Source organism: Alosa sapidissima, chromosome 1 (genome assembly GCF_018492685.1).
Source record: "Alosa sapidissima isolate fAloSap1 chromosome 1, fAloSap1.pri, whole genome shotgun sequence".
In the NCBI taxonomy this organism is placed as follows: Eukaryota; Metazoa; Chordata; class Actinopteri; order Clupeiformes; family Clupeidae; genus Alosa; species Alosa sapidissima.
Window position 1 is genome coordinate 9,496,104 of NC_055957.1, and position 22,456 is coordinate 9,518,559.

Here is a 22,456-nt window from a genome sequence, read left to right on the forward strand (position 1 = left end):
CCTGGGGGATACATTCTGCCGAGTGGCAGCATTATTTTTGTTCTGTGAACCCCCGTCCTGTTGGCTGCCCATTGCTGTGGCTTTGCCTGGATTCCGACTAGCTTGGCTACTTTTGGAGTTGTGCCGCTTTTCTGTTACTTTCTGCTATCAACGCTTTGTTTGGGTAAGTAAATTGTGGCCATGTGGTGTTGAATGAGTTTCACTGTGGTTATTAGTGTGTAATGACCCATTTTCTCACGACGCAGTGTTTAATTGGCCTAAAAGAGTTCGTTTAAATTAAGTTACACATTTTATCAACATGCTAGAAATAGTTTCCTGTCGCTTCCTCCCTGATTTCCTTGTTGTTGTCATTTTAATGAAGGGACTCATTAACCACCTGTTGAGAGCATACATAATCTTAAATGCGTTAATGTTTATATTGCTGCTAATACCTACATTTGTCAGTGTGGTCAAAAACATTTCAGGCCCATTCATATCTGAATTATTTTAATTGTCTGCATTCATTATTATTATTTTTACTTCTAACTAATGTTGCAGTTGTACAGCAGGCATTAGGCTACAGTAGTTGTCCCTTATTAGGGCAAAGAAACACTAGGTTTGTCATGAATTATTACCAACTTTTGTTGGAAATGGAAACTGCATGGAGTGGACATGCAGGTGTATGTTTATACCATGTCACAGATGGACTTTTAACCACCCAGATACAATGCATGACATGCAGCATGATACAATGAAGCAGCTGCACAGTTGTGACTGTTGATATTTTCTCCTCCTGTTGTTGTACAAGTTAGTTCAGTTTACAGAATGAGAATATATATAGCATGCATTTCAAACTGCCTGAAGCTTGTAGGCCAGTAACAAATGTGCCAACTGCTGTCTATTCCTGTTTGCTGCCAGGTATTTAAACACAGTAAAAAAATGGTGGCCCTTATTTCAGGAAATGGAATTTTATTCCAAAACTGTGTAAATGTGGTGCCAGCTCATAGTAATGTTGGTGATCCTATTTCACAAAATTCACTAAACAGCACAGCTCATGTTAATTCCACATCTTATTTTTTAATGTGCAGTACAGGTGAAGTAATTCATAGACTATTGTATTTTAAGTTGCTTATCAAGAGGATCAGGGGACCCAACAGGACGGTCTGACCAAAATTGCTTCAGGATGTCCGGATCCTCGGAGAAGCAGCATCACAGCCACCATGCAAGCAGCCACAAGCAGACCATGAGCAAGCAGACCATGAGCAAGCAGACCGTGAGCCAGCAGACTCACACCGTGAAGAAGAGCAGCCGGCGGTAAGAGCTTGTGTGGAGAGAGGGGTCACTGTTTTGAATGGTGGGGATGCAATGTGTGCTGCCCCATGTGTACAGGTGGGATTGGTCGCACTGAAGCAGATGCAAGAAATGTTCACAGTGACCACCACAGAGGAGAGAGTCCTTGTGGATCCGTTTTTATAGTCACTTCCTGTTTCTCTGACTCTTCAGCAGTGCTTCCTAAATAATGGACTTAATACCTACTTTGTGTATATGCGTATGATTTCAACTGCGCTGTTGGTCTTTAAAAATACTAGATGCAATAAAAGCATCAGTAAGAATTGTAGTATAATACCTCTAACTTGGTATTGCTTCTCTAGGTGAGTGGCAGATGATTCTGTCTGTATTTTCCCCACAGCATAGACTTGTCATACGTTTCTCCAAAAGATCAGAATTGTTGGAATATACAGTACAGGCCAATAGCAGCTACAACATCTGCAGTCTGCACTAAGTGGTATCTTCAGTCTGCACTAAGTGGCATCTGGAGATTTATCAGCACCGGGTCATTCGGGGCATTATATTTAATTGAAACATATGTGTCCATCAAAGCCAGTTACTTGACAGGCTGGATTGATGTCCTTATAATGTAAGACACTGCCATTCCCAAGACTCGCACTAACACCACTGATTTCACTGACAAACGTGCACAATATTTTGTTAAAGTTCATATGAGCAGATGTTTTTTTTAGATGAAATAGCAACGTTGGGATGTATGGATCATGTTGTGTTAGTTGAATATATTGCAGTTAAGTTGTTTGTATAATGTTGAGTATATGCCATTTTTCTGAGATTGATGCAATTAGTTTTTCCAATTGCCTTTTCAATGTGATGTTGGAGTTTGATAGTTTGATCCTCTTTATTCTCAGGCAAGTTTGTCTGAAGTTATGTCTGTGAATATGAAGCACTAGGGCAGCGCATTCGGCAATATTAGGTGACATTTCTCATTTGTTTAGCGTCAGATGAAATCCATAAACTTTTATTTGCAGTGATAGGACTTCATTGCTGAAGTAATGAAATTACTAATTAGTAACAAAGTAGACGATTATTCATTATTTGAGAGAAAAAAAACCTTATTCCCATTTCAGAGATTCAAAGTGAAGTTCTAGACATCTCATAGTCAGAGAAGACATTTGTCTCGGTTGAGAGAGAGAAAAAGATTGCACTGCATATAAATCAGGTAAAGTTTCATTCAACAATCAGTTGAAAGCAATTATTACATGCCAGCACCTCACCCTGCCAGGTGATATTGATGTGTGACAGGATATGCAGGCTCGACCTTCAAATGTGTGAATATACTGTGTGGGGCAGTCATATAGCTTTTGTTCTGCACACAGCATTAATGATGTGCACAGACATTCTTCACACTCAACCCTGTGCCATGACAAGAGACTGAATCTGAGCCTCTGTGGAAAAGGGCCAAGAGTTATTATTGGTCCGTGACGCTATTTCTGGTAGCTGGGCCATCAAATCATGTCCTGCCTGCCGAACTGTAACTGTAAAGAGACTTTGGGATTTTGTGTGGAAATGTACAGAAAATATGAGTATATTTTTATCTCATTGTATTGGTTAGATTTATTGACTGATTTTAGCTATTGATTTAGTGGATGTATTCTTACAACAAATTCATTACATTGGGAGATCTTTATAATTCAGTTAACCTAATAGTCTAGACCAGAATATAAGTGAAGACCAACAAAGTAATCATCATTTCATTTCAATGGTTCATGTTTTAGATGAGGTCTAGTCATCTGTCATATAGCACATCCAGTTCCCCTTTGGGTGGATTCAGCTTTGTCACTTATTGAACCCAGTGAGGAAGTGAGAAGGCCAGTGGTAAGCTGAAAGCCTGATTGGTGGAAAGCTGGAGATCACACACGAATTTGTGCTGGGGCTATCGGACACTTATGGGACACTGTTCTCTATTTATAACTGCGCTAGACAATGGGATTCCTGTGAGGGCGTTGACTGTGTGTCAGGGCAGAGGATGTGTTCCAGGATTATCTCTCTAATGGTGGTCAAATGAAGGGAGATGTCTGTGGAACTCAAACAGGGGGTTGACTGGCACGCAACTATGGGGTTTGCCTTTAATCTACCAAAGCCTCAGGGGTACTTCAGCTATTACACCAAAGGCATTTAGTACCATAGTATTTAGTAAATGTTATGGTCTAATGGACCGCTACACCAGGCGCGTAACTGAAGCGTCCCGTATGCATGCCCCGTGTAGCCCAGGTGTGAGAGAAAGTAGGACAACATCTTAACTGTGGTAGGTGTTTGTTTAAGTCCCCAATGTCAGCCCTATATTTGTTTGTTCTGATAGTGTGTGAAGTAGGCTTACATAAAGTGTTCTGCCTCCATGTGTTTAAGGGGTGGGTATTGCCTAAACCCCCACGATACATATCACGATTCAGAGGTCACCATATGATACGTATTACAATACATGTTTTGTCTATGAATAATAACCATGATTTACTCTAACAGTGTTTTTATTTTGTAAAATAGCGAAGGCAACAGGGAATCGCACAATTTAAGAAATACTGGAAATTCAGGCAAATAGAGATCTTGAAAGGAAAATTAAATAATTCTGTTTCTAGTCCGATAGTTACTAATTTTAACTTTTAACTTAAAATGACCCCTTATGCTATTAGGTTTTTGATGCTTTACATACAGCAGCACGGATTATAGCATGATATGTCGTGATACAGTCTTTTTGAGAACATCCCTAATGTCTGTATATTCTACATCAGCTTGTTGTGTAACTGATCTATATGTTGGGTTTTTCCCGTGTCAAATAATAAGGCAGATAAGGACGTTGCTGCACTGTCTCAGATTTTGTTCAATTCATGTATGTCTTGTATAACATGGATGGGTCCCAAAAAGGGTGGAAGACATATTCCATACAGTACAGTACTGAACCATTAAACGTTTGGCATGCTTATTGATTTTCCTTAAGGCCCTAGATGTGGGAAAAAGTGCAAAATAGTGACTTGCAGTAAACTTGCAATTATTTTGTACCCATTTTGTGATTATTTTTCTTTAAATACATTATTTGTTCAATGTTAGATAGAATGAAATTCGTTGTTTTACCTCAGGGACAAGAATGGAAAAGCAGAGGTATACAATGTAATTGGTTATGTGTATTTGTCTTTGAATTAGACATGGTACAACTTTGGCACTTTGCACAGCTGCTGATTATACATTGAGCTATTCCCACATATATTTTTGTGTGCCTTCTAGTCACCTTTCATCTCATTTAAGTCCAATGAATACTGCCAAAAATCACACCTCATTTTATCCTTAATATCTTAATTTGTTGAGGAGACCTCAAATATTGACACAACATTAATAATTTATTGTATTTGCAGACAAATTACTCATTGATGCCATGGGTACAAAAAAGAAAGTTAGCAAGACCCTCAGTATCACTGATTTTGCACTTTGTTCCAAATGTAGTGCCTAGTCATGCTGAGAACATGTTTGTCTTCCAGGCAAGGAAAGCTGCTTTTTAAGATGTTATTGTCCAAATATATTTTACAGTTCTTAGTTTTGGGACCTAAACATTATGCCGATAAACCTTTTGACACATGGCACATGACCCTTTTGTTTTTTTCCCCTATTCTGTCACTCTGAAGCACTGTGAAGGCCACTGAGGTAGCAGAAAAGGCAACGGAGCATAAGGTTGAACTGAGCTCACTATCCAAGAAAGCCAAGCGCAACTACCTGGCTGTTGACAGTGACAGTCATGTCGTCGGATATGTGGTACCCGTCTTCAGAAGCAGGTATATTGAAAAGGCTACCTCTCTGTTGGGTCTTTTGGACAAGCAACTACAGGGCAATTCCGTGCAAAACTGCCACATCCCTAACGGCAACACAATGCCATGGTATTTAGTTGCTGTTATGGTTATGGGTTTTGCGTGGAATTGCCCTACAACAACAAACCCAAAACATGTGGTTTCCAAGCTGTTGTCTTGTTCCGCCTCCTATAAAATACAATATTCTGAAATAGCCTTGTGAGTTTTCAAAATCCATAATATGATGTTTTTGTGACATTCAAGCCAACCCTGAGCACAAACCCCTGTGATGTCTGAAAAGCCTCAATTAGGAATTTTAGATGTAAACTTGCCAAATATTAGGTTTGTTTCATTCATCCTCTCTGTTGGGATCTGTTACAGCCATTTAGTGGCCAGAGACCTGATGGAGTCCGAGGAGGAGGTGAAGGAGGAAGGGATTGGCTATGTGGTCATGAAGAACCTCTTCTCCAAAGAGGAAGACTTTCGCATGAAGGTGGAGAAGAAGACCAGGGAGGTGTCCATAAGGGAGACTGCTGACCGCATGTGTTTGAAAAAAAAGGTGAGTCGAGGCCACCACTTTGATTAGGTATTCAAGAATTTACCCTGAACCATCCCTAGGCTGAGGAACCATCCCTAGGCTGAGGAAAAGGTCTCCACTCCTCACCGTTGCCTGTGGTGGCAGCAGTAATTAAGATGCAAATCCTACACCTACACCCTACTTTACCCCTTAAGGAAGCTCTTAGTGTGTCTGAGAGTGAACATTCAATTTAAATGAACAGGAATACCTTTCTTGCATATTGAATGAAACACTAGAGGCACAACAAAGCGTTCCATCTTGACAGCCATGTCCTTCTAACCTGACCCTAGCCAGATGAATTTCGCTCCGCCTAGCTCCACTCATCCATCTGGAACCGATCCATTGAAGTGTTGCTTCAGAAGGCTGGGCCTAATCAAAAAATGCTTGCATATGATTGAATAAGCCACTTGTCCGTCCTCTATTGACGTGCTACTTCAACCACTCACATCGAAGCCAACCCGTGACGCTAATAACAGTCTCACAGTCGCTTCTACGCTATGTCACATCTATGAAACTCCCGCCCTGCGTCCTGATTGGCTGAACCATAAAGTCGGTTGCAGAAATCACTCTCAATGGAAGAGGTCCCAGATGGATGTGAGTGAAGCTAGGCGGAGCTAAGCGGAACGAAATTCATCTGGCTAATGTCAGGTTAATGTCCTTCTGCTCTGTCTGGTCCCAGGTGTATGAAGAGCATGAGTTCACGAAGAAGATGAACGAAGACAGCCTCACCCACCCCCCTGAGTTCATCGTGAAGCCCAAGGGCCAGACCGTGTGGGAGGGGAAGACTGTGACGCTGCACTGCACCGCAGCTGGATGGCCTAAGCCCCGTGTGGCGTGGTGAGTATCCCATTTTCATACCACCACACTCACTCACACACTCACTCACTCACTCACTCACTCACTCACTCATTCACTCACTCACTTATCCATCTTCATACCACCACACTCACTCACTCACTCACTCACTCACTCACTCACTCACTCACTCACTTATCCATCTTCATACCGCTACACTCACTCACTCACTCACTCACTCACTCACTCACTTATCCATCTTCATACCGCTACACTCACTCACTTACTCACTCACTCACTCAAGCACAAGCTGACAATCATTTTGTGCTGTGCTGTGTAATTAGCCAATCCAGTGTTTTGCAGGTCAACTACATTTACACTGACTGCTATTCCCTCATTGTTTAAGGTACAAGAACAATGTTCCCATCGATGCCAAGGCTCATCCTGAGAAGTACACAGCAGAGAGCAATTACAACATGCACTCTCTGGAGATTAAAAAGTACGTCATCTCATTATCATGCATCCATATTTCCCAAAATGTCTGTCTGTGGTAGTTTCTGTAATGCCCTCCCTGGCTTTCTGACCTATTTCCACTGGTGTTCCCAGCTGTGATTTCAGTGACACTGCTGAGTATCGTGTGTCAGCCCTCAACATTAAGGGGGAGAGGTCCTCCTATGCCCATGTGGTCGTGAAAAGTAAGTTTCAGAATGATTCTTATAGGTCTAATGTACATACATTTCAATTGCTGGTATTTTAAAACAACAAACACACAGTGCACACACTAGAATAGTACAAAATGGAGTAGAAACACATTGTGCACAACAAAGCTATATTTATTATTTATTAGCTATATTTGTTTATTTATAGATTTTATTGATAGATTTTATTTATTAAAATTTGTGAGGCAACTCAAAACTGTTCTGAGATACAAAAGTATTATGTGGAAACACAGAGGTAGATAAAGATAAATATAAAGACAGAGACAAGATAGAGATAAAGATAGAGATAAAAATCTCCATGAGTTGTAGGGCTCTATATGTTGCCGTCACACCATTAGTGTTTTTTTCAAGCTTCCTTGTGCTGCTGTGATGCTGTTGTGTGAAGCTCTTTAATCTAAGGATGGGGGCCAGTTGCCTCTTACCCTTGCAGTCTATTTTAGGGATTTTTAGTTCCATAGTTCCATAATTGCGTTGGACAAAAGCATGTGTTAAATACTTAATATAATCTATAAATGGTTCATTACATGATGAAACATGAGTCATTTGACACTGAAAGATAGCATTTTGTATGTTCTCGGTAATTGGACATATTCTCATTTTACTATTTATGAAGGATACCAAGAAGGTGAAAAGGTCGTTGCCAAGCCACGTAAGTCAAACAGTTATTTTTACCTCCTAATAAGAAAGTGTACGCCCTAATGTTGTGGGAAAATGGCATCCATGCAGTTGCTGTCATTATGGGGAGGAATAAAATCAGCTGTTGTTTGTGCAGATGGCTTCTCTGATGAGTTTGGAGTCACCTTCAGGACTACTATCCTTGATAAGTTTGGTGTTGCCTTTGGCGAGGAGGGCGAGACCATGAGCCTGGGCTGCACTGTGATCATCTACCCCACCGTCAAACGTTACACACCTGACGTGCTTTGGTACAGAGATAGTACGTACACACAACAAGTCCTCTTCAACGCTCAGTTTGACATTGTTGTATCTTCAATGACTCTGAATTCTATGTTTAAAGTATGTTTGTTACTAACTGTTGGGCTGTCTTGGCTTGACTCTGCTGTTCAGACGTTCTCCTGAAGCCCTCTAAATGGGTGAACATGCACTGGAGTGGAGAGAAGGCCACACTGACCCTGGCTCACCTCAACAAAGAGGACGAGGGCCTCTACACCTTGCGTATCAACACTAAATCTGGCTTTGAGTCTCACTCTGCTTATGTCTTTGTAAGAGGTAAGGTGACCTAATTGAAGATGAGCTCCTTTTTATTAGCCAGTGTATTAACCAACTTCATTGCCATATTTTCTCAGTCTTTGTTCACATGCCAACGGCTGTGCCACTGATTACCTCAGCCACACCAAGATTAGCTGACCAATCTCAGCTGAACTGAACCTCACGCTGAATACGTTTTTCTAAGGGTGCTGTGTCTTTAAGTGAGACGTCTCCCCTGCTATTAGGTTACTCCCTGGGGAATGCTGTATCTATATCTGGCCTCCACATCACCACAGGCAGCTCAGAAAGGGTGCATGTTCACATTAGTCCTTTAAACTGTTATTAAAGACCTCCTGCAGCTCTTTTGGAGCTGAATGCCAATAATACAGGGACGTTTAGGAAGACTTGCGGGTTAATGAGCAGGGAACGGACTCAGAGGATTTTGGTTTGCAGAGCAGTGTGTTAGGGTGTGCCTCTGTATTGACATTTAATGAAACCATGTGTGTGTGTGTGTGTGTGTGTGTGTGTGTGTGTCAGATGGTGAGGCAGAAGAGGAAGGCGCCCCTGTTGCTCCTCTGGACGTGAAGTGCCATGATGTCAATAAAGACTATGTGGTGGTTACCTGGAAGCAGCCAGCTGTGGAGGGCAGTAGTGCTATCGTGGGCTACTTCATTGACAGGTACATTTCCTTTGGGTGCAGCATCCTACTTACTCTCCTGTGTTATATTTAGGTATATTATATTTATTCATTTAAGAGACACCTCTATCCAAAGCAACTTACATATGACAAGTATAGGGCCATTTTCTCTCCCCTATCATAACTTGGGGTAACCAAGGGCACAATGGTGGGAGCCGGGAATTGAACCCACAACTTTTCAGACTACTGCATGCTATCCAGCTCCTTAACCACTATACTACCATCACCCTACCTCATCTAGCTTGTTGTAAAAATAAGAATGCTAAACCCATTTGACAAATGTACACTGACAATATTGATAACATCCCTTTCACCCCACTGGATTACCGATTGCTCCAGGTACTTACAAAAGAGCCTTTAAATATTAAATATCATCCTTAATTATAGAGGAAGAAGAATGTGCTGCAAAATGACAGCATAATAAATTATGGTTGATCATCCCCTCCACCAGTCTTCAGTTTGGATCCTGACTGTGTACAAAACAAATCACCCATATTTAATGTCTTTCAAATTAAATGTGACACATATCTAAGCCATTTAATCTGTGTGATTGAGATGAAGTATTAAAAAATGAATATAATGTCAGCCTGCGTTTTCCCCTTGTATGTTAAATACAGGTGTGAGGTTGGCACAAAGCACTGGGCTCAGTGTAATGAGACGCCTGTGAAGTATGCCCGCTTCCCAGTGACGGGCTTGGTGGAGGGCCGCTCCTACGTCTTCAGGGTGCGCGCCATCAACAACTCTGGGGTGAGCCGAGCCTCACGGGTTTCTGACGTTGTGGTGGCCATGGACCCCTCCGATCGCGGCCGAGTGAAAGGTGAGACCTTGGGGTCTCTTTATACTCCTGGAAGTCCAAGAAACTGTTGTTTGTGAATATTAATGCAAAATAAATATTTTTGTCTATATAAAAAAAAGCGGCTGTATTGATTCAAAGGCCAAGCACATATTCTAATCTTGCTTGTGTGCTGTGTTCTGATTTAGTGCTGTGTGATGCTGTGAGCTGGGCCATTGCTTGGCATTGATCCTCGCTTCATGAGTTCATATTTTTTTAAAGTTATTGGCCATGGCATTGTTTTAAAAACTTCTCCACTTTCCTCTGGTACAGCTGGTCCCTCTGCTCCCTGGACTGGCATGATCAAGTTCACCGAGGAGGAACCCACAGGTGAGTGTGGGACTCACCCCTGAAGCCAGCATATCATCAGAAAGTGTCTTGTCTGATGTTTCTGTCTGTTTTGGTCTCAGTGTGCCTGGTAGTGTTGTCCTGATTGGTATTCTGTCTCCCTTGCAGGGGGAGTGGTCCCTGGCGAGCCCACCGACCTGGGGGTCATTGAGGCCACCAAGAGCTACGTGGTCCTGAGCTGGAAGCCTCCGACACAGAGAGGCCATGAGGGCGTCATGTACTACATCGAGAAGGTGAGGGTTTGGGGGGAGGGGCACCAGATGCCTGATGAGTTAATGTCTGAGTAGTTTGCACTAATTGCACAGAACGAGCAGTCATGTCAGGTGTCTTCTCTTTCACAGTGCATTAGCGGTTCAGATAACTGGCAGAGGGTGAACTCGGGCATGCCATCCAAGTCCCCGCGCTTTGCTGTGTTTGACCTGGCAGAGGGCAAGTCCTACAACTTCCGCGTCCGCTGCTGCAACTCGGCTGGCGTCGGGGAGCCCTCCGCCCCCACTGAGGCCACCGTTGTGGGAGACAAACTTGGTGAGCAGGTCAAAGGCCTTCTGAAGGGGGGCATGGGCCACAGTTACTTATGCTGTCCATTTTTTTGCTCGAGCAGTTTTTGAAACTGCGTTGGCATTGGTTTGGGATTTGGGGAGTTTTCACAAAACTGCTGTCTGTTTTTTTGTTAAATGTTCTGTTCAGGAGGCTGACTATTGTGTGTGTGTGTGTGTGTGTAGGTGTGGGCGGGGGGGGGGGGGGGGGGGGGGGGGGTGTTCCTAAGTGTGTTTTTTGGTGTATTGCTGTGTTCTGATGCGTGTATTGACTAGGGGCATAACAAGGCTTGGCAGTAGGCTGTTGTTTATGATTCTTTCTTTGAAGGATGTCAAACTAAGCTAAACAGAATAAGAGCAAAACAGTTACCTACGTTCAGTCTTATTAACAAATTGAAGTTGCCACACTATAAGGAAAATATGTCTATTCAAAAGATATGTGTTATTTAATGCATGTCAGGAAAAGGAATGTAGCCATAAAAAATATGGACTTCTTTGAAAATATATTTTAAATTGAGGACCCAAACAATGACTTGATTTTGTGTGTGTGCGTGCTTGCGTGCGTGCGTGCGTGCGTGCGTGCGTGTGTGTGTGTGTGTGTTGTCCATCACTCTAACTTCTTGTGCTGACATGTTTGTTTCCTTGGCAGACCTCCCCTCAGCCCCTGGAGCTGTTGTGGCCATCAGGAACACGGCCTCATCAGTGGTGGTGAGCTGGGCCAAGAGCAAAGAGGTCAAACACCTGGTGGGCTATTACATCGAGACCAGCGTGGAGGGCAGCAATGTGTGGGTGCCCTGCAATAACAAGCCAGTCAAGTGCACCAGGTACCACCAATCAAAGCATCCTACTGCTCCATTAGATGGACTGTTACTGTCAAGTGTTGACATTTGGTATAGAAGAATGTGGTGTTATTGATTATGGTCAGGGTGAACCACCGAACATTTGTCTCCCCCAGTGGTTGTTACTGTCGAGTTTTTTTTAGGACTGGGCAGTTTGCTGAAAAAACAGTTCAACTCGTACATCTTTTGAGGTCTACACCTTATTTCTGCAGATTTGTGTGCCATGGACTGAACACTGGGGACAAACTGGTGTTTAGGGTGAAGGCTGTGAATGCTTCAGGATACAGCACATTCTCTCCCCTATCAGAGCCTGTCATTGTGAAAGCCAGTGTTGGTAAGTAAGGCAAATATTTTATTTTGACATGCAGAAAGCTCATCATAATTCAGAGAGAGTTGATGTTAGAGTAACATCACCAATTTTTTTGCATACACTATTTATGAACATCAAACCACCATCAATTTTCATTTATAACTGGCTATGAGGCCTTGCTTAAAAATACCAATGATTTATAATGTTTTTTCATTTGATCATTCAATAATTTAAGTGCTGTTTAATATAGATGTGCCTGCCAGCGCTGTTTCCCCCTCTTTCTCTTTTTTTATCTGGCATTGTTGATTGGTCAGTTTTTTCCTGCTGTTAGTAAGCATGAGCTGTGCTCTGTATTGTAAATGGCTGTTTTGTCTTTAAAAAATATACTACAAGCTAACAACTACAACTAATGCATTCAGCGTGTATAGTACATGAATTATGATAGTATAATGTCTCTTATGCTTAAATGAAAAAATCCAAAATGGATGTGTACTACTGTGATTCTCTGCATGCTTGAGTTGTTTGCCATGTTTTATTCATTTTTGTAGGCAATGCATGACGTGAGTGAGAGACAAAGCTTGTGAACTGAAAACGAATGCTTCAGTACCCAAGCAGAGGCAGGACGATTGTATACAAGAGTGGAAAGAGACCGAGAGTCAGAGCTCAGAATATTACAGTATGTGTCAAAGGTCAGCCTCGGAAAAAGCAACAACATGAGAAATCACTGCTGTGGGACTGCAGAGAGGTACTGTGTGATTAAAAATGTATGACTGGTTCCAGTGAGAGGTTCATGGGCTTTCATAGATTTCAGTGAATAACAATGTGCGTGTGTTTATGTGGACAAATATCCCAATCCATTTTTCCTGTTTGGACAATCTCAATTTCAGAAACCTGGATAAACAGGAAATACTAACTGAAATACTCCTAAACAAACCAGGATATGGTTGCATGTACCCAGGTTTCTTAATGCATTGCAAATAGCCTGCAGTAATCAATAACCAGGGTGCTTTGTAAACAGGCATGGAGGATCCAATTTCTCTGTCTCATGTGCATGTAAACACACTCTGTTGTTTTTGGACTGGTTGCTCATAGTTGGTCATCTTGTCAGTTACATTTGCTTGATCTTGGTTATAGTTGCCTGGCGAAGCAATTGCATCAGCAACAATTTGTCAACATTCCACATTAATAGCAAATATATCCTCAATGCCTTAGGTATGAGTAACACTTCAGACAGACCATCAAACGTAAAGTCACTAAAATACGCTAGCAATTGGACTAGGAAATGAAACGGATTTCCTGCTAGGAAATGAAACGGATAAAATGAGGTAGTTACTCAGCTTCATAAAACCTTGACGGTGAACAATGTGCAGTGAGCACCAGCCATGTACCTCTGACCTCTGTGTCCACTGCCCCTTCACCTGCAGCCATCCCTGGGCCTCCCAGCGGTGTCACACTGGTGGAGCGCGTGCGGGACTACATGGTGCTCAGCTGGCAGCCTCCAGCCAAGAATGGTGGTGCAGAAATACTGGGCTACTATTTGGACTACAGGACAGTCAAGGGAGGCGTCACCAGTCAGTGGCATGAGCTCAACACTCAGGCTGTCACCACCACCACATACAAAGTGAGTCAATAGAGTCCATGTTGGTGAGGACTTCATTATCAACAATGATTACTCCCTATGATTGTGTGTGTATGTGTGTGTGTGTGTGTGTGTGTGTGTGTGTGTGTGTGTGTGTGTGTGTGTGGGTGTGTGTGTGTGGGTGTGTGTGTGTGTGTGTGTGGGTGTGTGTGTGTGTTGCTGTCACAGCAAACACCGTAGGTTACAGTGGTATTGCTGCTGTCAAATAATTACTGTGTGAAATTGGCAGAAAGTGTTAAGTTGTGCCCAAACTAAATGCCTACTTTGTTCTACCAAGGCGGAGAACCTGAAGGAGAATACCGTCTATCAATTCCAAGTTCGTGCCAACAACATGGCCGGCATTAGTGGTGCCTCTTTGCCCAGTGCAGAGCTGGAGTGCAAGGAATGGACTGTGACCGTGCCAGGTAACTGATCCTTCTGAATAGCCCGGGAGCCTCTGAGGTGTCTGAAACATTTTCAGCCCACTCAGCCATGGATATTTAATTTGTTGAAAATGAAAACTGTACCCATTAAAAACTGGATAGGCTTTACCCCAAAGCCCAAAAATAACCCATTCTCTGTATGGTTTTCATGATAGAAATATGATTTCATGATAGTGGGAAATCTATAAATATGATTTCATGATAGTGGGAAATCTATTTCATGATAGTGGGTTTTCAATTACAGTGAAGATTACAATGTTGTGGATTGCATTTGTCAGACTGCTGGTGACCACTGACCAGTGTTAGTTTCATGCTGATGATTTCAGTTGAATGTCTTGTTGACATGGTTACTCTGTCATCCTGGCTGTTTCCTCAGGACCGCCCTGTGGCCTCCATGCTCTGGAGGTGCGCCAGGATTCTCTGGTGCTGCTGTGGGAACCGCCCGCATTCAATGGACGCAGCCCTGTCAACGGTTACTATGTGGACATGAAAGAAGCCTCTGCGACCTCCTGGAAGTGTGTCCACGAGAGGTCCATCCAGCTCAAGTACAGGAAGGTCAGGAAAAAGCCGTTGTGTCACACCAGCAGGTATTGAAGACATGTATCTATTTATAGAAGTGAGATCACTGGGACCTGAAGGAACACTACTACAGCAAGAGGGCTCATGAAAGACGATATCGTCCAGTCACATATCAGTCCTCAGAGTTACACGGCTTGATGCCTCAGTGCAGATCATGACATTTGAATGTAGTTTTATATTAAAGCACTTATATTGAGTTGTGTGAAAAAAAAAACAGTGGAAGATTCTAGCACACAGGAACTCCTTAAGAAACCAGGCCAGGTTAGTGGTCGCTGTTGACTGAAGACTGCCTGTCACCCTCTGCCTTAGATTACTGGTTTGAAGCCTGGTACAGCCTACCATCTTCGCATCAGTGCTCGGAACGTGGTTGGCGTTGGCAAACCCTCCAAGGCCATTGGTCCCATTGTTGCAGAGACTCGCCCTGGTAAGCAGAAGCTTGCATTCTTCATGCTTGATAATGTACTTGTTGCATTGAACTAAGAATATGGCTTACCGACATTTTGTTTCACACTCACACATACACAAGATACGCAATGCACCAAGACACACAACGCATGTGCTTGCATTTGTCTCACCTCTGCGCAGGCACCAACGAGATCATTGTGGATGTGGATGATGATGGCGTGATCTCTCTGATCTTTGAGTGCTCTGAAATGGGTGAGGGTTCTGAGTTTATATGGTCCAAGAACTACATCGAGCTCGCAGACACATCCCGGCTAACCATTGAGACTTCTGGGGGCAGGTGAGTTTCTGTTTTCTGTTTTTGTAGTTTCTAATTCATTCAACTCGGTAATTTCAAGACATTTAAAGATAAATATATGTTTTTTGTTTTTTTCATTAGAATTAGGCTACATATATATATATATATGCGTGTAATAGAACGTGTAACAGAAAACATGCTTTGTCAACAGCAACCAGTGTGGTTCGCAAAAATGTTCAGAAAGCACAGAATGCCAAGTTTCAAATAATCAGAAATTGTTGTCTCTACCGTCGCCCAGGTCCAGAGCCATCTTTAATAACCCTTCTGTGGAAGACCTGGGCATCTACTCATGCAAGGTCACAAACACGGACGGTGTCTCCGCCAGCTACACCCTCACGGAGGAAGGTGAGTCAGCCAGTCTCCATTCGTGGGAACACTGAGGTGCTCACATCAGGACAAAGTGTGGGGGGGGGGGGGGGGGGGGTGGAGGGTGGTACATGCTGGACTGTGGAGGTGACAAGTGTCCTTCAATTAAGCTGGTGAAGCGAGGATGTGGTGTTGACTGAGACAGGAGCGTCACGTCTACTTTTAGCCTGACTCAGACAAAGGGGAGCCAAGTGATACACCTTATTGGTAGTGCTCATCATGAAGTCTGAAGAGTGCCAAGGACAGCGCTGGCTGTGATTTATTAACACCTTTTTAAAAAGAGTCTGTTGTGAATGAATAAGGTGCATTGAAGGACTATGTTGGTTGACGTTAAGTGCTTGTCATAGAGTATGTAACAATAAAAAAAAAATGAGGAAATAAAAAAGAAAAAGCACATGAATTTATGATCTTCCGTTTTGTAGGACTGAAACGCCTGCTTGACATGAGCTTTGACCATAAATTCCCTGGTAAGTTCATCTTTTAAACTGACTGAACAAACTCTTTGTCACCCGTGTTATACTATTCCCTCTGGGAAATGTGTGGTTTCATCGTCATGTCCGATCTGCAGTTATCCCCTTCAAGTCTGAAATGGCTTTCGAGCTGCAGGAGAAGGGAAGGGTCCGCTTCTGGGCTGAAGTGGGCAAGTTTACAGAGAACTGCCATGTGGAATACGCCTTCAATGACAATATCATCACCCAGGGAAAGGTACAGCACCTGGTGTTCTGAGTTGAAACAGTGGAGATACACACTCCCATACCTGGATCTGTCACAGACTTACATTATTTTTCGTTGAATCTTTGTTTATTATTAATATTAAAAAATAATTGTGTTGCCTCATCAGAAATACACGATGAACTTTGACAAAAGCACTGGCATCATTGAGATGTTCATGGACTCACTGGAGGTCACTGATGAGGGAACCTTCACCTTTGACCTGGTGGATGGAAAAGCAAAGGGCCGCAGCAGCCTTGTGTTGATTGGAGAGGGTAAGATGGCCTCAGCACCCCAATTAAATGGTTAAATCTAGTCCGGTTCCTCTAGTCTACTTGAAGGCCACCAGGGGGCAGGCTAGGACCATATACAGTACATCTTGGTTACATTTCCAAGGGTCTGTTGTCACTAATGTGTCAATGAGAAATTAGATTTATTAGATGTCTAGCTCTGTTTTTATCTGAACAATCACCAACACCATCTGAACAATCACCAATCATTTATATAATCATTCATATATCGCTGAATAGAAACGGTTTAAGGACTTAAAATCATGCTTATTTCCTTAGAATTCGCCATTCTACAGAAGAAGTCAGAGTTTGAGAGAGCAGAATGGGTCAGGAGACAAGGTACAGCCACATTCAAATTTCTCTTTTTATTTTCTACGTTGTAAAATGTGCACTGGTGTGGAGAGATGTGTTTGTGTTAAAGTCAAACTCTCTGTGTTGTCTCACTATGATAGGCCCTCACTTTGTGGAATATCTTGGCTTCGAGGTGACACCAGAATGCAATGTGCATTTGAAATGCAAGGTAAGGCTGCAGCGTGCCAAGTGGAGGGAGAGCCCAGCCCACTGAACAACTTGAAGGAAACTAATTTCTGTATTTGCGACGTTATGCGCTGAGGTGGCTTCTCTCAGTGTAACAGCCTGGTCAGAATTGTGTGACCCTGTGCTCCTTGGCATTCTCTGTGCCTCTCCCTGCAGATTGGAAACATCAAAGCAGAGACTGAGATCACCTGGTTTAAGGATACTCTGGAGATTCTGGCGGGCGATGAGGAGGCAAAGCAAATCAGCGCTAAAGATGGGGTGCTGACCTTCGATGTTGCCAAGGTCAGATGTTGACACAGTCATGAAAGATTCAATGGCGGGACTTTTTAGACAGATGTGTGTGAAGTTGAAATTTGCTTAAAACGGCAATGCTGCTAACTACACTAGATGCACCCCGCCTTCTCTCTCTCTCTCTACATGGTTTCATGCAGTAAATGATCAAATGTGAGCTAAGGGTAACCATACAGCTTCCCATCATTACCTGTAGGCCTATCCATTTCAAATATGTACTCTGATATTGTGCACCGTAGGAACGTATTTAGTGGAGAAAATGTCCTTGTTCATGTTGTTTATACCATAAAGATCACAAAAATTTCATTAACAAATCTGTATCCATATACCGGTAGTTTAAAATGTCTAATTTGTGTATACAGATCAAAATGTCACATAAAATGAGCCACTTAGTTCAACTGTGATGGTACGGCTCTCATACATTTTTCACGCTAGCAATGGGATATTTGATTGAACATAATAACTCTTTTACATTTGTAAAAGCACCGGGTGAGAGTGAGAACCGTGCTATATTGAAGTGGCGCTACACCGCATAATGCCATTGCAGTTGGACTGAACTCAGGCTGGAGAAGCCAGCCCTGGTGTGTCGGGGCGCGCTGTAATTGGCTGAAGAGAGAGGTGCTGCATGTGTGTGATCAGGAGAGGCGGATCTCCCACGCCACTCCTGCGGCGAGTGCTGCCATTAATGGGCTCATCTGTCTGATTCACAGTGTGTGTTTAAGAAAGACAAAGAGGAAAGAAAGAAACCTGCTGCCGGAGATGCCCCCAAGATTTCCAAAGTCTGGAGCCGCTTTTTTACTCTCTAATAAGTTGCCACCATAAAACCCCCTAAATGTCCTCCGATTGTGTCCAGCCGCCCGCCCGTCCTCGTCCCTCTACTTCTCCTTATCTATGTGTCGTCTCTGTCTGCCTGCAGCATCCAGCGCAGGAGAAAAGCTTGCCTTTTCGGGATTTTCGTTTCTCTGTGTGATTATTTTAACTGTGTGTGAAAAAGCCATTCTGATACTGTTGTTCTCATTGATGGTCGTCTCCAGCCCCCACACTCAAACCTCCCCTCAAATCTCCTCTTTAGATTTCAAAGAAGGATGCCGGTTTGTATGAGGTCCACCTCAAGGATGACAGAGGAAAGGATAAGAGCAAGTTCGATCTGACAGGCGCAGGTTAGTCAGCCATGCCCGGTGATTTATCATTGTTGGCTGTAACGCCGTTTGACAGGGAAAATGACTCTGTGCTCGGTTATCCCCTTACAGGTTACGAGGCGGTCATGAATGAGGTGTTCAGAGTTATTGGTGAGTTCTGTTTCCTCTGTGGACATCATTTCATGTGTTTGGATTGGGGAAAGGGGGGTTGATCTGTGTGCTGTGGAAATGTGTAAACAACCACACTACTCGAGAGAACTCTCACACAACCTTGTGTGTTCTTCTGCTCATCCTCACAGCAAACTCCTCCACGGAACTCAGTATCATGAGCACAGAACACGGAATCATACTTTATTCGTTTGTTGTGTATCACACTGAGGAACTTCGTGTTAACTGGCTGCTCAAGTATGTTTCATTCTCATATATCCAAGTCTCTCTCTCTCCATCTATCTACAGATGAGTGTCTGTTTATTTTTATACCCATTCATCTATTTATCTGTCTTTCTGTTTGTTTATGTGCCTGCCTATCCTTCCAACCCTTCATCCATCATCTTGCTGACCCCTTATGTGCTATTTTAGCTCCTCAAGGGGGTTATCTGGTCTCAACGAGTCTCACTGGTGTGATGCTCTGTTTATAATCCTTGCTATTACTGCTCCTCTCTCCTGCAGAGACTCTAAGATCTCCCACTCAGAGAGAGTGCAGTGTGGGGTGACAGGGGAGCAGCTCTGGCTCAAGATCAATGAGCCCACTGAGAAAGACAAGGGGAAGTATGCCATGGACATCTTTGATGGCCAGAGTGGCGTCAAGAGGATCTTTGACCTGAGTGGACAAGGTGGGGGCTCCATGGTTCTGTCAGCCTTTGGGAAGACTATAATCGCTGTCACTAACAGATGTATCTGTGTTTTTCAGATATGTCTGACAATAAAGTATTGTCTGTGTGTCTGTCGGTCGGTTGGTTGGTCGGTCTATTGGTCATTGCCGACGGCCTTTTGTCCGCCACAGACTTCTCCATCACAGACAGATGAACACAGATTTACAGTTTCTTTGTGTGATTTTTTTTCAGCATGGGAGGATGCATTTGAAGAATTCAAAAGACTTAAGTAAGTTTAATCTATGCAACCAAACCCCACATACACAAATGAATGTGTGCCTTTGTGCAAGTGTGGGCTGGAAAACAAGCTGAAACATTGATCACCATATAATCAGTCTGGCCAATAGAGCACCTCATCTTTACATACACAGCCATTACTGAACGCACTTGGATTGATGTTTATGTTTGAAAAGGCGTTTATGTAACCCCACACAAAGATCCAAAAATAGCCCCGTTGACCTTGTGTGTTATGGTACAAAGAAACATTGAAACATTTCCTGATGTTGAAGTATGGCAGCAGCCCAGATAAGCCTCACTGTCTCTGATACTATTTGCAGACTCTAACTGATGTTATTCTTGTATCTTGTTCCTCTCTTCCTTCCACAGGGCTGCAGCTATTGCAGAAAGAAGTAAGTGACTTAATTAGCTCTAGCCCCTTGTGAAAATGCTTCTCATCAAGTGACGTATTAATAGATGTTACTATCAGCCAATTGTCTCCTACAGTGAAATGGAAACCTTGATTGAAATAAATGTTAATTATAATCTCGTTCAATTCAATTCATTCATTCATACAAGTTGTAGTTGGCAAGACATGATTGCTCTGCCAGCAAGCTGAATTTGTTTGTCTTGACAGGCATGGTATCATGAGAGTAATAGTACCTAACCTGCTTTCCCCCTTCTCCTCCAGACCGTGCTCGTGTTATTGGAGGTCTGCCAGATGTGGTCACTATCCAAGAGGGCAAGGTAATGTCCCTCTCAGCACTGTTTTTCTCCCCCTCTCAGACTGTTATTGGATGTCCTTCTCTCAGTTAGCAATTCACTCTACTATATGTGCATATTACACCCATCACTAGGCTATGTTGTAATCAATTTCCATATGCGTAAGACAGAGAATTGAATTGACATCAGTTTATTCTGTATAATTGACCTCTTTTGCGAGCCTCATCAAGTATTATACAGATCTGGGTCTCTGCAGCTAAAGAGTTCAACTTTGTGGAAATAAACCAATTAGTAGGTTCCTAGAGTGTTGACTGCTAACATTGGTCACTGCAGCTTGTATCAATATTGCCCATACAGTATTCTTACATTACATTAAGTTTACGACTGATCTCAATCCATTTGCACATATACAGAGTGTCCTTGAATTTGTATTTTCACACACTCAAAATACAGACATTTTATGATTTATTCAGAATTAATCACAACATCCATTGCTTGATTTAATTAGCAGCTCTTGATTGCTCTTGAGTGTGGCTTGATTGACTTTTCCCACTCTCCTTAGTCTCTTAACCTCACTGGTAATGTATGGGGTGATCCCTCACCTGAGGTCACCTGGATGAAGAATGACCGAGAGCTGGTGTCTGACGAGCATTACGCCCTGAAGTTTGAGCATGGCAAATTTGCCAGTATCACCATTGCGGCAGTGAGCACAGTCGACTCTGGCAAATATGCGCTGCAGGTGAAGAACAAATATGGCACAGAGTCCATGGAGTTCACAGTCAGCGTCTACTTCCCAGAAGACGAGAAGAAGGAGAAGAAGGAGAAGAAGTGAAAAGTGGAAGTGGAGGGAGGGGCTAAACATGACCAAACTCTCAAAGCATACTAGCCCTCAGCATGTCTTACACAGAATCTTACAAAACCAAACCCACAATGAAGCAATATGTGGCGTTATGGGCCTGAGGATAACACGATCTCAGAGACTGAACTGAATTTAAAGTCATGATATAACTTCCCCATAAAATCTGAAATTTTGTGACTTTGTGATAAGACATGCTCAGTGTTACAGTGCTTTGGGTGTTGCCCTCAGCCTTAGCATAATTTGCATTTCCTGCATTAGCTGTATACAGTGTCATATGTGCAGTGTGTACAAACCAAAGACAGAGGATGAGTTGGATGAAATAAAAGCATGACTCTCAAAACGCTTCTCAAACATCTCAAAAAGAACAAAATACCAATAACAGATAGTTTCATAAACCAATTTACAATTTGAATACCCCCAAATATAGCTGGGAGCTCAGGCAGTCAAGTATATGTAATTTGTTTCCTACTATCAGCCAAATCTACTGAATATGCAACTATAAACCCAGTATCCTCTTTGGTGGTGTTGTGTCTGCTCTGACTTGCCTTGTATGTTTCATCAGTGTTGTTTCAGTCAAAATATTGTTTAATTCTGCTGGTGTATCCAGTAGTATTTGTTGTTCTCACTTAGTTGCCATTCATTGAAGGTAAATGAACAGCTGTAAGCAGTCAAACCATATATTTTTGGTGGTGACTAAATTGACATTTTTTTCCTCTTCTTTCACTCTAAAGAGGCAGTCTACAGCATTTACAGATCTATGCATAGACCTGTGTTTTGGGTGCTGGCCTGTAAGTCTGCTTTGGTGGAAAGGTCATGATCAGTAGCCTACACGTGAAATTTGAGTAGGCCTGTTCTGCTTAATGGTCCACAAAAATGTAACATCAAATACATGTAATCCTGTTCTCTTACTGATATGTGATGTACTATACTAATTAAATAACCCATGCTTCTTAGCCTCTCTCTGTCTGGCCTCAGCGTGTCTCTTATTATATTACATTCCTGAAGAATAACAACATGTTCTACTCATTGGGTTTAGGACTGTAGGCCTACAACAGTCAAATGTGAAGTTGTCAGTGCATCTTCAAAATGTAATG

At 42.7% G+C, this 22,456-nt stretch overlaps 1 protein-coding gene and 1 long non-coding RNA gene across 3 annotated transcripts in view; one reads left to right on the forward strand and one right to left on the reverse strand.

Moving 5' to 3' along the window:
• On the forward strand, nucleotides 1-22,326 carry myom1a (myomesin 1a (skelemin)). Of its 2 annotated transcripts, XM_042094146.1 has the most exons (38): nucleotides 1-163; nucleotides 1,105-1,293; nucleotides 4,941-5,087; nucleotides 5,481-5,658; nucleotides 6,356-6,513; nucleotides 6,878-6,970; nucleotides 7,078-7,166; nucleotides 7,804-7,839; nucleotides 7,963-8,124; nucleotides 8,256-8,417; nucleotides 8,934-9,075; nucleotides 9,711-9,910; nucleotides 10,199-10,255; nucleotides 10,382-10,506; nucleotides 10,615-10,798; nucleotides 11,459-11,633; nucleotides 11,861-11,982; nucleotides 13,383-13,579; nucleotides 13,875-14,001; nucleotides 14,396-14,574; nucleotides 14,908-15,022; nucleotides 15,184-15,340; nucleotides 15,597-15,703; nucleotides 16,147-16,191; nucleotides 16,293-16,429; nucleotides 16,566-16,710; nucleotides 17,005-17,064; nucleotides 17,178-17,245; nucleotides 17,419-17,544; nucleotides 18,264-18,332; nucleotides 18,626-18,713; nucleotides 18,804-18,842; nucleotides 18,992-19,097; nucleotides 19,362-19,525; nucleotides 19,757-19,793; nucleotides 20,171-20,193; nucleotides 20,472-20,527; nucleotides 21,066-22,326. In XM_042094146.1, exons 2-38 carry the CDS (start codon nucleotides 1,163-1,165, stop codon nucleotides 21,333-21,335), a joined length of 4,476 nt encoding a protein of 1,491 aa, XP_041950080.1. In that variant the 5' UTR covers nucleotides 1-163; nucleotides 1,105-1,162; the 3' UTR covers nucleotides 21,336-22,326. The 2 variants fall into 2 exon arrangements, with proteins under 2 accessions (XP_041950080.1, XP_041950088.1); XM_042094154.1 differs by lacking the exon at nucleotides 18,264-18,332.
• LOC121711213 overlaps nucleotides 4,449-22,456 on the reverse strand; it is a 21,943-nt gene continuing 3,935 nt past the window's right edge. Inside the window, exon 3 of the long non-coding RNA XR_006032271.1 lies at nucleotides 4,449-4,541. This is a non-coding gene — a long non-coding RNA (uncharacterized LOC121711213). The remainder of the gene's footprint in view (nucleotides 4,542-22,456) is intronic.

What these genes read in the sequence shown, in the direction of transcription:
- myom1a (XM_042094146.1), top strand. Translation starts at nt 1,163, where the DNA reads ATGTCCGGATCCTCGGAGAAGCAGCATCACAGCCACCATGCAAGCAGC. An exon ending in ATGTGCATTTGAAATGCAAG is followed by an intron (nt 17,246 to 17,418) that starts GTAAGGCTGCAG and finishes CTCTCCCTGCAG; the next exon opens with ATTGGAAACATCAAAGCAGA. An exon ending in GAAGAATTCAAAAGACTTAA is followed by an intron (nt 19,794 to 20,170) that starts GTAAGTTTAATC and finishes TTCCTTCCACAG; the next exon opens with GGCTGCAGCTATTGCAGAAA.